The following is a 17,418-nucleotide window of genomic DNA, read 5'->3' on the forward strand; positions in this document are numbered from 1 at the left end:
CGATTTCATTGGCCATTTGAAGCCCACAATTCGTGCCAAAGGTGACCAATTCGAACAAATCTAAACTTATTCTAAAATTTGATGCTATTTCCGACATTTTTGCTTTCATTCAATAAAATTTAAAAAGATGTAAAAATTATGGTGTTTGACTGTGTTGCAGTTTATCGAGGATAAAGTCCTAGATGGTCCTAAAACAGCTGTTCCTAAAAATACACATTTAAATTTCTTTATGATTCTTAAAATAATTTTATACAAGTTGAAGTTAGAGCACTAGATGATTCTTAAAAAATATTCCTAGAAATCGAGAATTAAAAACGTTGAGGGTCTTGGAAAAAATATTTTTTTAAAAATCTATTCAAAGCCTGGAAGTTATTGTATAAAAATCCACTTCTGGAAAAAAACTATTAATTAAAATAGAACAGTGTGGCTTGTTTGTTCAGGATACCGTAGTATTTTGTTACTTGCCAAAGAAGAAACTCGGATACCAATCCGTTGGACTATTCTATCTAGAGTAATTTGGAAAGCCAAGGTTGGCACTAAAAAATACTTGAGTGTCGATCAGCTCAAGCAAGCGCTTCTCGGGGAATGGGCCATAATACCGCAGAGCAACATTCGGGCAGCGTGTGACGGTTTCATTGGCCGTTTTGAAGGCCATAATTCGTGACGAAGGTGATCAATTCGAACAAATCTAAACTTATTCTAAAATGTAATGCTATTTTCGACATTTTTTGCTTTCATTCAATAAAAATTTAAAAAAAATGTAAAAATTATGGCGTTTTACTTTGTTGCAGTTTCTTTATCTCACCTTGTATATGTGTATGTGCATGTATGTATAACATCAGAATCTAGTATGAGATTGAAAACATTTCTGTAATTTTCACTCCGGGGAAATTCAAAAGTTTTCCATCGCTGTCGCTTTAAATTGGGAAAGTCGTGGCATAAAATAACCGATTATCAGAAATCATTCTCTCGACTTTGTATTCGAGTGTTTGATCAATTACGAACCGAATAAAGGTAATGTTGTTCGCTGGATGATGAATTATTTTGAGGTAAGTGTATTTGTTTATGTACATCCTTCATTACCATAACCCCTAATCCATTCATATAACCTGTTGCAATCACCATGTACCTGCCAACGCATACTTTCTGCCCTTTAGTTCTTGGAATGAGAGTGTTGCGTTCTAATGACGAGGGCGTTTACTTAACAATCCATCCCACCTCCCCACCCCAAGAATTGTGGTATAATTAGAATTGGAGCAAACGTTAAGTATTATTTTCTATTGAGGGTTGCTCAACACGCTTTGCTTTTGTTGGTGTCAGAAAGTAGGTAATAGAATGACGAATAAAAATAATCAATAAAATTAAGTTTTATTGAAACACAAATAAAAATTATTCTATGTGAACACTAAAGGAAACGTGATTGAAACATGCAATGATTTTCGTAGACAAATATTCCAAAGGTCTCGGTGGTCTCTAATTGTATTTATATGTAACCAGATCCAAATACCGAAAAATTACACGGCTTTGAAAAATGATAGGTTAGTAGATTGATTTGTAAGTAGTTACGTTTGAAAATAACAGCCCAGAAACACCCCAAAATGTCATTTTAGTTCTTCCTTCCTTAGATCCCCCTAACAATTTTGTTCAACCCTTCATGTTGACCACTCCTAAAATAGTTCTTAAATTAGAAAAGCTTGTCCTGTACAAGCCTTTTTTTTTGAAAAAATAACTCCCTAAAGACAAACGTATGCGCCGCTACTTAAAAATGTCATACATATGCAATTAGAGGCGCCATATGTTTTACAAGGCATTCATTCATTGTCCCTTGAAGGATATTGTTCGAAATAACATGCTGCGCCCATGTGTTACCCATAAGCCAAACATATCGCCCACAAGTAAAACCCCCACAATAAACAAACCAATGTCAACATATGTTTATAAAACGGGTAAAATCCCAGCTCTGCATCATATTTGTAAGAGAGCTAATAAGAGAGCATGAGCCTTTTTTCTTATTGTTGCAAACTAAAGAGAAAAGACAGTCAGGTAGAAGTGGTATTCAGAAGTGGACATTCAGAAATGGTAATCTCATAAGAGAGTTAATGTGGGAGATAGCTCCTAATTATGAAATAAAAGAGAAACACCTGAAGGCGGGGATGGAAAGTCAAATATACCAAAAAAGGCCTACTTTTGTGCATACAACAGAAAATGAATTAACATTTTTAAGTGTGTTAAGTGTTCCAAGGATGATATTAGTAAAACCTTGGCACAATGGACCTACATCCAAATTTAGTACTGTTTAGTACTTTTCGTACATATATCTAAACATTTCCAAAATTACCTACATATCTCAATTCCAGATGCCAACAGAGAGCTCAATATCAAATTTAGGAATTCCAAACCTATCTCTTCACCCCATGCCTAATTTAGTACCATTTAGTACTTTTCGTACAATTATAATACGCATGTCGGAAACCACCTCCATATGTCCAAGCTACACATGAACAAGTCACTTATACCAAATTTCAAACTGCAAGCTCTATCTGTTCACCCAATACCAATTTGTACCAAATTTAGTACCATTTAGAACTTTAAGAACAACTATGATACACATTATATAAACCAGCGCCTTCTCCCAATCAAGACACTAACAGTGACATCTATATTAAATTTCAAGTTTTTAGCTCTACTTTAGTACTTTTCGTACAAAAATAGTACACATTTCCAAAACCATCTCCATATCTAAATTCCAGTTGCCAACAGAGACCTCAACGTCAAATTTAGGGATTCCAGACCTATCTCTTCACCAATACCAAATTGGTACCACATAGTACATTTCGTACAATTATAGTACTAATTTCGGAAACCACTTCTACATGTCCAGGCTACACATAAACAAGACCGTAATATCAAATTTCAGGCACTATCTGTTCACCCAATACCAAATTGTACCAAAAATAGTACGATTTAGTACGTTTTGTGCACTTGTTGCACACATTTCCAATACCACCTGTTTATCACAAGCCAACTACCAACAGGGACCCTATTACAAAATTTTAAAGTTACAGCTTCATCTGTTCACTGTAAACTAAACTGTTCCGAATTTAGTACCACTTGGTACCGTTCGCACACTTAGTACACATTTTCAAACTTATTTTCCAACCTTGATTCTCAAAAAAAATCAGATTTTTGCTTTATGTATTCACATAATACCAAATGTTACCATTTTAGAAGTTTAGAATAGATTTAGAACTTTTCGTAACATTTAAGTTCGATTTTCACAGACTCTTTGGCTCAGCAATCGTGTACTCCATCAGTAACTCTCATTGCAAATATCAGAATTCTAACTTGTTTCCATGGTAGAACTAAAAGGTATAGTCACATGTTTAAAATTGTTATTTACAAATCCATTGTATATAGCCAAATCAGCGATGGGAACTTGATTTAAGCAGTTAAATTTGACAATTAAATTACAGGAAATGCAGAGCTGGGAGTAATTATATGAAATGAATTTACCTTCTTGTCCAATACATAGTTTTCCATTTTTAGTAATTTTCGTACCATTTTAGTAAAATTTCCAAAAATCCAGCCTTATCAAACGCCTACGCTAAAAGGTTGACCTTCGTGCAAAATTTCAAGATTCTAGATCCGTCAGTCAGTTGTTTCACTATAAAATTATGAATCGTACTATTATAATTATTATTATTATTTTTTAATACTTTCCTATAGCTCTTAATAAATCAGCCTTTACTACTATTCACGTGGTACAATCCCGCCAACACACGTTCCAACATATGTTAAATTAGTACGAAACTCACCATATAAATATTGCTTCTTTTTGAATATTTCATAAGCAATTTTACAGTTCCCAGCCCTGGTAAACACTTTAGAGAGTCTAAAAGAGAACCATCTCCTTATTACAAAATTAAAAGAGAGCGGGAGAGAGAGAGACCGAAATTAGCCGGCAGGAAAATAAAAATAAACAAAAATTGAACTACGGATGGCGATTTGTTGGCTCTGTTGTTGATGGCGGATGACGACATAGGCCGGCCACATTGTGCGGAAGACATTTCATTTTCTCGAATCATGCCTGGGAAATACGTACGTTGTTTGTGTAAAATTACTGCTGTCGGTGTGTGTTTTCCTCACCCATCATTTTCCTCTGGGCCATAGCACCGCACAAGTTTGCCTGTGGCATACATAGCAGCTAATAGACAGACCGAGCGACTCTCTGGGAAAAACAAAAATTCGCATTTTTTGAACGCAGCCAGTCCAACGGGCAGTCTAACTAGTCAGTCACATTCTGTAACTCAACACAACAGCAGCAGCAGCAGTAGTATTTTTCCTCCCGAACCAAAAACAAAACGAAGCATCTATTTTAAGTCCAAGACAACAATGTTCGAGAAAATTATTTTCGATTAATTTCACAATATTTTTAATAGAACGCATGTTTTACACGATTTGCAAGGATTTGGTAATTTTTTTAAAAAATTGAATTACCTGTGGACCTGGCCATGGATGTTCCCGAATTACCAAAGGAATCCATTGAGAGATTGAGAAAACTATTGAAATCATGGCGTTTGGAGTTTCTTTTGGAACAATTTATTGGTAAGTAGCTGTGTGTTGTGTGTATTTTGTTTTCATTTTCTTGAGGGGGAGGGGGGATAATTGTGTGAGGTCACGGTTTTGAGTTTGTGTTCTTGTCGTTGTTGGCTAGAGGGATTCTGTGCAGGGGGATGATATTCTGTTGATATCAGGAATGTATCCAAAACAATTGAGAAATGGAAAATTGTTTAGCACAAAACAAGTGTCCTCGATAATGTAATTAACATATGTAATGTGTAAAGTTAACAGTAATGTTATAAGGTAACGGTTACTTGCTAACATTTTTATGATGGTTAACAGAACCACAATTAAATGGAGGGGGATTTAGACTAAGCAATTACTGGGTGAGATAAAAAACAGTAAAGAAAGTTTTTAAGTCGGGCGGGGCCGAGAATTCAACCATACAATTAAATTATGGGAGAATTCAATCATACACGCCATGATTATGATTATAATTTAAAGTTCAAAGGACTAAATATGCCGAAGCATTTGTATATTTTAAATTCGGACTTGTAGTGCCCATTTAGTGCACAATTAATTTGAAATCGGATAAAGATATATATGGCAGATATATCCAAATCGGAACCGATTTCGATAAAATTTGGCAAAGATATTTCTAAGCTGTATTTGATATATTTCCCTGAATATCGTTGTTACGGAGTGCATATTACGGTTGTGGGTAACAAATATAACAAATCGGATGCACATTATATATGGGAGCTATAGCTATATCTGAACCGATCTTCACCAAATTTGACATACTAGCTTCTAGACTCAATTCGGTCGCATGTGCCAAATTCCATCCCATTTGGTCAAATATTAGACGTTTGGTGCACAATAAAAGGTAAATCGGACGAAGTATGTATGGGAGCTATATCCAAATCTGAACCGATCTCGATAAAATTTAGCAAAGATATTTCTGAGCTGCATTTGATATATTTCCCCAAATATTATTGTTACAGAGTACATATTACGGCTGCGGAGGACTAAAATAACAAATCGGATAAACAATATATATAGGAGCTATAGCTATATCTGAACCGATTTCGATAAAATTTGGCATACTTATTTTCAGGCCTAATCTGATCGTACGTGCAAAATTCCATACTATTCGGGCTATTATTGCACGTTTGGTGCACAATAAAAGGCAAATCGGACGAAGATATATATGGGAGCTATATCTAAATTTTTACCCATAATCTCCAATTTCAATAGGGTTCGTCCTTGGGCCAAACCAATGATTTGTGCAAAATTTCATCTTAATCGGATAATAAATGCGACCTGCATTTTGTTCACAAGAATACATAGACAGACGGACGGATAGACTGACATGCATAAATCAACTCAGAAAGTGATTCTATGGAGATCCTCAAAAGTAACTATGGGTCTATCTCGCTTCCTTCTCCTTGTTACAAACAAATGCACAAAGACATAATACCCTTACCACTATGTGGTGTAGGGTATAAAAACTGCAACAAAGTCAAACGCCATAATTTTTGGGTGGCGCCTGCTGAGTGCAATGGTGCTGAGTCCTGTTGAAATGTCCGAGGTCTGCGGCCAAAACGTTTGCGTGCCCAAGGCTTTAATACACCCTCCAGAATATTTTCGCAATAATATTCGGCATTTATTCTGATGCCACGGTCCGCTCGATTAATGCGAGCTGAGAGCGACCATCGGCTGTTATGGCGGCCCACACCATCATCATGGCCGGCGCTTGAGTTTGGTGGCTAACCGAAGGTGCACATTTTCAGCTGACCTCTTTGGCAAGTAAACACGATCATGTTTACAAACGGTTGGACAACGAATGTTTTCTCATCGGAAAAAACCAAATTCGGCAGTTCCGCTGCCACTTTCGGCCAAGCGAAGAAACTCTTTAGCTCTTTTGAGTGTATTTTCTTTCAGTTGCGGTGTAAGTTCTTGTATTTTTTGGAATTTCAATGGCTTTACCCCGAGCTCATTTTTTAATATTTGCCGAATGGAATATTGCGATATATTCAGCTCACGAGCTGGGTTTCGGCCACTGCGACGCGGGTTTCGATCGCTTCTTTACTTTTTGAACCATTTCTGCTGATTTTGCTGTTTTCTTCCGTCCACTTCCTAGACTTCGGGCTACGCTATCAGTACTGGACACAAAAGATTTATTCACATTTAAATGCTGGAGTGCTCTAACGAAAGCAACTTGTGGTTTTCCAGGCAAATCACGATTCAATTTCATCACGCATAACTTTTGTTCTGAAAAATGCTCACGAAAATGCTTTTGTACGCTTGTAAACAATATAATGATCTGTCACTGAAATAATTTTAACAGCTGTCGGACGAGTGGCTTAGAAATGACAGCCGTTTGAAATGGGTTGCAGTTTTTTAATCTCACCCTATACTGTAACCGAATATTAAACCATTTTTCTCCCCTCCTTTACAGATGAAAAAATCGATGAAGAAGTCTTGCAAATGATCGATGCCACCCACATAGACCTGCTGCTACACAAATATCCAATGGGAGTGCAAATACGTTTCTCACACAATTTGGAAAAATGGCGCCGAAATATTGGCAAACCTTTGAGGGCAACCTATTTCAGGGAGTTCTCCACAACCCATTTGAATACCAAAGAAATCTATGGCGAATCTACGTGTCCACAAACCACCACATTGCCCATGGAAGATAAAGGCTATCAGTCGTCTGAAATTGCCGCCAGCCCAGAGGATAATATTAGTATAATATCCAATGAAATGTCTTCGTGGAAAACGAGCAGTGAAGATCTTTCAATTATTACTGGAAAATCCAAAGACATCCAAGGAAAAACAAAAAAATCCAGCAAAATTGATTTGGAGGAAATCCTAACCAACTCCCCACCAAATGGCCCGGATCTGATTGAACTCTATCGCAAGCAAAAACATTTCAATCATCTTGATCGCAAACGTTTAATAAGCACCATTGTCAATTATTATTTGGAATGTAAGCTACCCATGGATCTGGCCACCAGTTATGATTTGGAAAATGCCATCCTTAAAATGTTTCCAAATGAAAATTTACGATTATATCGTTCAACGAAATATGGGAAAATTATTTGCCGCTACAATCGGGAAATGAAAAAGGAAAGGGAATGCGAAGAGATGCGTGAGAGGGGTGTAAAAGACAATAATGCTTTGGATATGTCCCAGTATTTGCCAAATGAATCATTTCTAATGGATGAAAATGATTCGGAAGATCCTGAAGCGAATGTCTTGATTAATCATGAGTGAGTGGAAATTTTAAAAAGAAATTGAAAAATTAATAAAATTAATATTATTCTTTACAGTATTCTAATACAAACCGTCCACCAAGGCCAAAAGAAGTTCACCAAAATTCGTACACCGTTCTTCTACAATAGCTTTCTCACAACTGGTAAGTAGGGAGTTTTATTAGGATTAAAGCAAGCCTGACAAAAAAATATTTCAAAGGCTTTTGTGGATAGAAGAGCTTTCGCATAAGTCCAGTTCTACCAGAGGTCTTCCATAGGTAGCCATTAGACGAACTGCAATAGATCTCCCACTCATTGCAAAACTTCAAAAAGTCTCTCATAGATCCAAGACCTTAATGAGGGTCTTCTATAGATATTAGATTTTTATGGAGTCATATGTTGATAACATATCCTCTACAGATAAAGGACCCCAACAAATCTTTCGTAGATAGACTGCCCCTGACGTGCCTTCAATAACTTGAGGAGTTTTTACAGAACTTTTATGGAAAACAGAGCTTTACTAGGATATCGGAGTTTTAGAAAGTTCCTTTTTGAGCGGAAGACCCCTTGAAAACTTCCTTGAAGACGGAAAATCTCGTATAAAAATAACATATTTTTTAAGCTCTCCTATGGATGGAAGTTATTTTCCATTGTAGAAGAACCTTCGAAGCTCCTCTATAGATAGGATTCCTTTTAAAGCTCTTCCATACATAGAACACCTTTTAAAGCTCTTCTATACATCGATGACCTCTTAGAGCTCATCTATAGATAGGCTCTATAAAGCTCTTCTATAGATAGAAGACCTTTTAAAGCTCTTGTATAGATAAAGGACCTTTTTAAGCTCTTCTATAGATAGAAGACCTTTTAAAGCTCTTCTATAGATATAAAACCTTTTAAAGCTCTTCTATAGATAGAAGACCTTTTTAAGCTCTTCTATAGATAGAATACCTTCGAAGCTCTCCTATTGATAGAAGACATTCAAAGCTCTCCTATAAATAGAAGATCTTTTAAAGCTCTTCTATAGATAGAAGACCTTTTAAAGTTCTTCAATAGAAAGAAGACCTTTTAAAGCTCTTCTATAGATAGAAGACCTTTTAAAGCTCTTCTATAGATAGAAGACCTTTTAAAGCTCTTCTATAGATAGAAGATCTTTTAAAGCTCTTCTATAGATAGAAGACCTTTTAAAGCTCTTCTATAGATAGAAGACCTCTGAAAGCTCTTCTATAGACAGAAGACCTTTGAAAGCTCTTCTATAGACAGAAGACCTTTTAAAGCTCTTCTATAGATAGAAGACCTTTTAAAGCTCTTCTATAGATAGAATACCTATTAAAGCTCTTCTATAGATAGAAAACCTTTTAAAGCTCTCCTATAGATAGAAGACCTTTTACATCTCTTCTATAGATAGAAGACCTTTAAAAGCTCTTCTGTAGATAGAAGACTTTATAAGATGTTCTATACATAGAAGACCTTTTTAAGCTCTTCTATAGATAGAAGACCTTTTAAAGCTCTTTTCTAGATAGAAGACCTTTCAAAGCTCTTCTATAGATAGAAGACCTTTCAAAGCTCTTCTATAGATAGAAGACGTTTTAAAGCTGTTCTATAGATAGAGGAGCTTTAAAAGCTCTTCTATGGATAGCAGATATTTTAAAGCTCTTCTATAGATAGGGACCTTTTAAAGCTCTTCTAAAGATAGGAGGCCTTTTAAAGCTCTTCTATAGATAGAAGGCCTTTTACAGCTCTTCTATTGATAGAAGACCTTTAAAATCTCTTCTATAGATAGAAGACCTTTTAGAGCTCTTCCATACATAGAAGACCTTTTAAAGTTCTTATATACATAGAAGACTTTTGAAAGCTCTCTTATACGTCTTCTATGTACACTATTCTGTACATTACAGCTATTCTGTACATAGAGGATCTTTTAAGCTATTCTATAAATGGAAGACCAATTTTAGGTCTTCTCCAAATAAAAGACGTTTTAAAGCTCATTTGTAGATCAAAGATTTTTAAAAGCTTTTCTATAGATCAAATCCGTTCAAAGCTTTTCTATGGATTGAAGATAATTCGAAGCTCTTCTGTGGATACAAGCTCTTCCGTAGACCTTTCATTGACACATAAAGTCCCATGTACCCAAAACCTTTTAATTCTCTTCTCGGAATAGAGGACTTGGGAAAGCTCTTCTAAGTATACCCTTAAAAGACAATAGACATCTCAATTAAATGTAGGCCTTTAGAAAAGCTTTACAGCTTCCCCTCATAAAGAGTTTTTGAGTTTGGGAATTTGGGTAAAAGAGCTTTTATATCTTTCAAATATTAGAAGAGCTTTTCCAGCCTTTATCGGTATAGAAGAGCTTTTAAGATAAATAAGGTTTTCTATTGATAGCAGAGCTTTTACGTTATTTCTGAGGATGGAAGAGCATTTACATGTATTTTATGAGTAGAAGAGCTTTTAAGGGAATTTTATGAATTCTGTGGATAGAAGCCCTTCTAATGGTTTCCCCAGAAAACTTTTACATCTCCTCGAGAGATATAACTTTTTCCCCTATATTTTTAATTGTCTATATTTTTTGTCTTCTTCCAGCCTGTGAAAATTTCAACATTACCAATGTTAACGATTATTGCCTGCATATAAATGGCTGCGAGATTGAAGAAGATCGTTTTAAAAATTTCATTTTAAAATTTTACAAATCTCCAACATTTAGCATAGAATTGAAATCAAAATTGAATGCTGAAGATAAACTAGATTTATCGCAACATTTGCCGGATGTGGAATATATAAAAAATATACCAGCCCTTGTGCCATTGGTGAAAATGTATAAGGCCGGCAAAAGATTGGAAAATGCCGATCGTACCACCATAGCCAAGAGTGTGATCGATGAGTGTTTGAAAATTAATCCAGGGCGAGTGTAAGTGGAGATTTGAAAAATCAAAAAAATATTTTTTAATCAATACATAATTTTTATTTTTTAGGTTAAAGAAGTCAGATTTTTTGATTTTGACAAAAGCCATATGCGAGCTATTTCCCACTGAAGTTCCGTCCACCTATTATATACCCTGTCAGAATTCCAATCCAGCTAGAGGCAAACTATTCTATACCTATGCCAATAAACGTTCTCTTTTGTACTCCACGGGACTCTTGGCACCAAAACCTCGGGAGAAACGTAAAATATCGTCGCTCTCCGATTTGGAGGATAGTGACAAATCTCATGACGACGATGATGCCAGGGAACGCCCATCCAGACGCAAACGTTTGAAGGAATCTAAAGAATTTTCCATTCACACTCCACTCGACATGGAAACACTAATGGATAAATGGCAAGAGTGCCATGAAAGGAGGCGTGAAGAACTTATGAACGGCATCCTGACACCCAAGAAATATATGAAAAAATATACCATACTGCAGGGGGAACGAGGATTGCGCCTCATCGAATTGGATGTTCGTGAGCTGTATCCCAATATGGAGAGTATTGAGACATGGTTGATTTTGTACGAAAAAGTCGTGGCCAAAGTAAGGTCTGTGAAGAAGATAGAACATGTGCAGAAAATTCTGTGGGATATTGATGCTTCAGAGGATATAAGTAAGTGGAGGGTGGATATTTGGAGGATTTAAAATATATGTATTTTTTCTTCCTTTATTTTCCAGGATATCGGGCAAGTTTGGCTTTAGACCTTCTAGTCTACATATTTCCCAGCTGTGGTCGTGTCTCAAAACCGGAAGTGCAGAATCGCTTTCTTAAACAATATCAGGTACGTATGGGGTTACAACGAGACTATCTAGGTAAGGTCTAGGGAAGTTTCTCTTTAAATTGAATGCCTAGGAAGGAGTTTTAATCCATATAAATCCTGTGCAATTTTCCCTATACTCCGACCCGAAGAAATATCTCGCATAGAAGACTTGGAGATACCATATATATAGGACCTAAATATTCAATGTTCTGCCGCCGGAGCTAGGACCCCTTATGACCTACAAATACCAATTTTTAGACAAATCCGTGAAAGAATAATCAAAATACCGAATATCGGGAGGTACCGTTTTATGGCGGCTATACCAGAACGTGGCCCGATACATACAATATTTCGCCACCAGGGTTCATACCCATTGTGACCTACAAATACCAATTATTAGACAAATCCGTTGAAAAATGTGGCAAAAATCAACAAAATACCGAATATCGGTAGGTACCGTTATATGGCGGCTATACCAAAACTTTGCCCGATACTTACAATGTTTCGCCACCGGGGCTAGAACCCATCATGGTCAACAAATTCTAATTTTTAGACAAATCCGTGAAAAAATGTGGCGAAAATCATCAAAATTCCGAATATCGGGAGATACCGTTATATGGGGCCTATACCAAAACGTGGCCTGATACATACAATATTTCGCCACCAGAGTTAGTACCCATTGTGACCTACAAATACCAATTTTTAGACAAATCCGCGAAATAATGTGGTGAACATCATCAAAATACCGAATATGGGGAGGTACCGTTATATGGCGGCTATACCAAAACGTTGCCCGATACATACAATGTTCCGTCACCGGAGCTAGAACCCATTACGAACTACAAATACCAATTTTTAAACAAATCCGCGAAATAATGTGGTGAACATCATCAAAATACCGAATATCGGGAGGTACTGTTATATGGCAGCTATACGTGGCCCGATATATCTCATTTTCAATACCAAACATCCTGACACAATACAAATTGTTCTGCGAAATTTTGAAGCTCTACATGGCTTTTGGCGAAAACATTATAGAGGACGCCAAATTAAAGATTTTTTGGATAGGAATTGCAGAAGAAACCATTAAAATACCTAAATTCAGAAGGGAATTATATCCTAGGTAAAAAATCAATGCTAGTGCGAAATTTCACTGATATCGCGATTTTAAGGAGGGTATAAAAAATCTATGTCCAGAAGACCTTGAAAAATTCTCTATCTCTAAAAAAACCCCGTAAAGGTCTGTTTTCCCTAGAAGACCTGAGCAATCTATCCTAACTCTATAAAACAAATATAAAGTCTATATATTTTTTTCTCCCAACTTAGAAAAATTCTTGTTTATCTGTTCGCCTAATTAATCGCAAATGTATACCCCTCTCTCTCTCTCTCTCTCTTACAGAGCATGGAATCGCTGCTAAGTGACGGCTGCCCCCAGGAGCTGCAACTACGTTACGTCCATCAAAATCACAAAATTGTCTATGCCGATTTCATGGCCTGTGGTGGTTACATTTTCAAATTTCATGACCTGCTCGATGCCTTGACCCATTGTTTCCACTACATTAAGGCCCTGAATTTGGAATATCCGAAAATCTCACTGTATCTTTGGCAATTTGTACAACTGGCCATATTTCAAATCGACATTGAATCAGGTCAATTAACACAAATCGAAAGTACTCTGAACGATTTGCTACAAGTGCCAACAACTATGGAAATCTAGACCCTGAATAGATAAATAGGAAAATATAGTTTTAGACTAAAATGTTATATAGAATTGTATTTTTATATATGTTGATGTTTTCATGTATTTATATACCTATTCCAATGTGTGTTTTTATAGACTGAATGTTATTTTGTGAAATAGCAAAAAACAACAAATAGACACAAAATCCTCCAATTTATAAAACAAGTGCCGATAAATGTTAAACGTATGGAACACAATTATTTATAGAGTAAATATATATTTAAATGTATACTGTTATAAGAATATATAGAAATGTTATTGAAAACCAAATCGTCTTTTAATTTCGATTTTTTTTTTGCTCGGGAATTTGAATCTCTGAAAATCTCGTAGAAGATCTGCTTTTCATAGAATGCCTGAGATAGTTCATCGATCATAATCAGACCTCCAAAATATTCGATCGGATTTTTACAAAGAGTGAAACTTACTCGAATTCGAGATGGAAGGAGCAAACTTATCTTTTCAATGTCACTCGAATAGGAGAGAGCATATTTTTCTCTTTATTGAGTCAAAGTAAAATTCGTTCAAAATCGAGCAGATTTTACTTTGGCCGACTTTTCTTGTAGATTTTGTCTTCCCCCTCTTCTACACACACATGTCAGAAAACAAAATATTTTTTCCCAATCACTTACCCTGTTAGAGAAAACTCCTGTTTTATTTTGAGAGATTCTGCTTCCACTCTATTTTCCCAAATATGAGTGACTCGGTAGTACTGCCACACAAAACAAAAGAGCAAAAACACCCACTCTCCGAGCAAACCTGCTCGCGAGCAAGTTTCGCTCTCAAGTGAGAATGAGCAGATCTTTGATGAGATCATAATATTGTGATCTCACGAAATACCTTATTAATCTGTTTGGGAATATGCTGGCCTGGAAGCTCCATTTCAAATATATTCGAGCGGTATTCTCCTCGCTTATGCTAGAAATGTGTCAACCGAATTCAGTTTCAAATTGGCGGGCCATAGACTTCTTCTTTGTTTTTAAACCCTCCACCAGCGGGCCATAGACTTCTTCTTTGTTTTTAAACCCTCCACCATAGTATGGAGGGTATATAAAGTTTGTCATGCCGTTTGTAACACATCGAAATATAATGTATATTAATTATACATTAAAGCCCACAAAGTATATATATTCTTGATCAGCATAAAATTCTATGCTGGAAATCACTCTAGCTTCCGAACGAAATCATACAATTTTACTCAAAGGTATGTTATGTCTGCAGGACTTTTGGTATTAAAAATGGGTAGGGTATAGCCCCCATATTATGGTACCTCTCGATATTCGGTACTTTGATGATTTTAGCGACAATATTCACCGGAATTGTTTCAAATTTCGTTATGTTATTTCGTAATGGGTACTACAGCCTGTGACAGAAAATTGTCTGTGCATGTCCACGTTTTCGTGTAGCCCCCATATAACGGCACTTCCCTATATTCGGTATTTTAATAATTTTAGCGACATTATTCACCGGAATTGGTTCATATTTCGCGTTTGATTTTCTAATAGGTACTACAGTGTATGATAGAAAATTGTCTATACAGATCCAGGTCCTCGTATAGCCCCTAAATATCGGTACCTCCCTATATTCGGTATTTTGATGATTTAAGCGACCTTATTCACGGGTATTGATTCAAATTTTGTATTTGAAGTTCCTAATGATAACTACAGTCTGTGACAGAAAATTGTGTAAGCAGGTCTTCGTATAGTACCTAAATATCGGTACCTCCCTATATTTGGTATTTTTATGATTTTAACTACATTATTCACCGGAATTGTTAAAATTTCGTATTTGCACTTCGTAATGGGTAATGTGTACATCCTGTGACAGAAAATTGCAGGTTCACGTCGTATAGACCCCAAAAAACGATAACTCTCTATATACCGTATTTTTAAGGTTTTAACAGAATTTATAACGCATTCAATTTTTTATTTATTTATTTATTTATTATAATTTTTTTTTTTTTGAAAATTTCCAAATCCTTTCCAAATGGTGGAGGGCATTCAAAGCTCGGCCCGTCCGAATTTACTGCCTTTTTACTTGTGTTTTTTTTTTCAACAATTTTCCCGTTGAAATATTCTGCACATTATCCACAAGTAAATTGCATATTATCCGCTGTTTCGTTTTTACAGCTTGAGACATTTATGTTGGGCGCCATGTTTTATTTATCTATTTTTAGCGAGGTCTTCTACACAATTTCTCTACTAACTATATGCATTCAAGATCGGTAAAAAGGCACGTTACCAGGGGAAAAGTCTGGGGGAACTCCTCTACCCATAGAAAAACAAAAAAAAAGAATTTTTATCCAATGAAGGTCTCCGAAAAATCGTTTACAGAAAAGCTGGAAAACTAGGTTCATCTTAACATTTGTACCAATCTTAGATCGATTTTTTAAATCGGAAATATCGGTTAGCCCATTCAAGTATATTCCCTGCACTGCCTGCAAAATTCTCGTATAAAGCGAGGAGATTGTATAATTAATAGATATAAAACTTATATCAGATTCCAAAATGTACACCCAAAAGAGAGTCGAATTTCTGAATAACAAAAGTCTCTCCGCAATTTAAATATTTTTGATCATTATTAAAATGTCTCTCTCTATCTCTTAACTAGTGAAAAGGGCATTGGGTTCGCTCGGGCCGAACATTTTTATGTCCTCAGCCTTGTGAAAATCTGACTTAAAGGAAATTTCGTAGAATTTTGAAAAATATTGCATATATCTTGAGAAGAGTAAATTTGCTAACGAAGATCCCGAAATGACAATTTACAGCTGATTTAATTGGGAATCGGAGCCATCACCATCAATATGTGCGGCTGTGCCAAAAAGTAGACCAACATTAACTATATTTGCGAAGAGTTAAATGGAGAAACCCCTAATGCCAAAATATGGGCCGACTATTTGGTGTACCTGCTCCAATTACGTAAAATCATATATATCCACATTTGGGCACAGACTAGCTATGTCGTGTCTATGGTAGTGGTCCCAACCCATCACCCCTACTCCAGACATGGGCGCCATACTGTTTCATGTCTGGAGAAGGGGTGTTGGGTTGGGACCACTTCCAAGAAGGCGACATAACTAGTCGGTGCCCATGTGAAAATTGCCTCCTATAACATGACATGTAACAATATAGCCGAAATCAGTGTCATATTTTCTCCAAACCTCGCACATTCCTATAACTAAGGGCCTAATGCCTGTTTAAAGGACTTTTACAAGTATTCTGGCCTTTACAAATATTCGATAGCCTTTACAGATCTTCTAAAGACAGAGGAGCCCTTATGGACCTTTTGATAAAGTGGACCTTAAATAGTTCATTTTTAGACAGTAGTCCCTTTGCAAGCCACTTTAAACAAAATAGGGTCATTAACAAATATTTTATACTCAGAATACTTCTGTCTCTTTTTTTATAAACGGAAGACCATTTGCTGAACATCTGTAGCCAGAACAATCTTTAAAGGTCTTCTCTAGGCAAAAGGTCTATTTGTAACTTTCTATGGCAGAAGACTCTTTACAGGACCCTTGTAAGCAGATGATCATTTGCAAGGCCTCTATAGACAGCAGACGAATCACAAGTCTTTTATACACAGAATATTCTTTATTGGTATTCTATGGATTGGAAAACCATTTTAAGGCCCCCACAGGTCTTCTATTTAGATAGGGCTTTTAAACCAATTTCATATCGAGATAGGCCACACACACATCTTCCATACGGAGACCACTCTTTTACTGATATTTTATTATCAAAGGCATAGAAGAACTTTCCTAGGTCTTAAATGGGGAAAATTTTAATTGGAAAATTCCAAAATAAAAATTCAATGTTTTTTTACCTATGACGACACTTACATATTTTCCATTTAGAAAATCCATGCCTTCCATTGGAAAATCCACTTGTTTGCATCAGCTGTAAACATATGGAAGCGCCCATACATGCAATGTTTGGACAGGTAAAAAGAGAGTTCACTGCATCTCTCAACATGTGCTGCACACATTGCTAAGAGAAACAAACAAAATAATGACTCTCTTTACAAAAGTGAGTAGCAAAACAAAACCAACAATTCCGCGCCAATTCTTCTTTGGCAAAATGTTTTTGTTTTTAATGTCGTTCTCTTTGTGGAAACATTCGTGTGTCCAGCTGTTTTT

General features: G+C 36.1%; 1 protein-coding gene across 1 annotated transcript; it reads left to right on the plus strand.

Annotated features, from left to right (window-relative positions):
- Positions 1–4,024: 4,024 nt before the first annotated feature.
- On the plus strand, positions 4,025–13,355 carry LOC101901150 (uncharacterized). The gene is made up of 7 exons (XM_005186878.4): positions 4,025–4,605; positions 7,022–7,838; positions 7,899–7,984; positions 10,398–10,722; positions 10,787–11,394; positions 11,460–11,563; positions 12,942–13,355. The coding sequence occupies exons 1-7, from the start codon at positions 4,512–4,514 to the stop codon at positions 13,257–13,259; spliced, it is 2,352 nt and encodes a 783-aa protein (XP_005186935.1). The 5' UTR covers positions 4,025–4,511; the 3' UTR covers positions 13,260–13,355.
- Positions 13,356–17,418: the final 4,063 nt, after the last annotated feature.

The sequence above is a fragment of the Musca domestica genome, unplaced genomic scaffold, assembly GCF_030504385.1.
Source record: "Musca domestica strain aabys unplaced genomic scaffold, Musca_domestica.polishedcontigs.V.1.1 8, whole genome shotgun sequence".
In the NCBI taxonomy this organism is placed as follows: Eukaryota; Metazoa; Arthropoda; class Insecta; order Diptera; family Muscidae; genus Musca; species Musca domestica.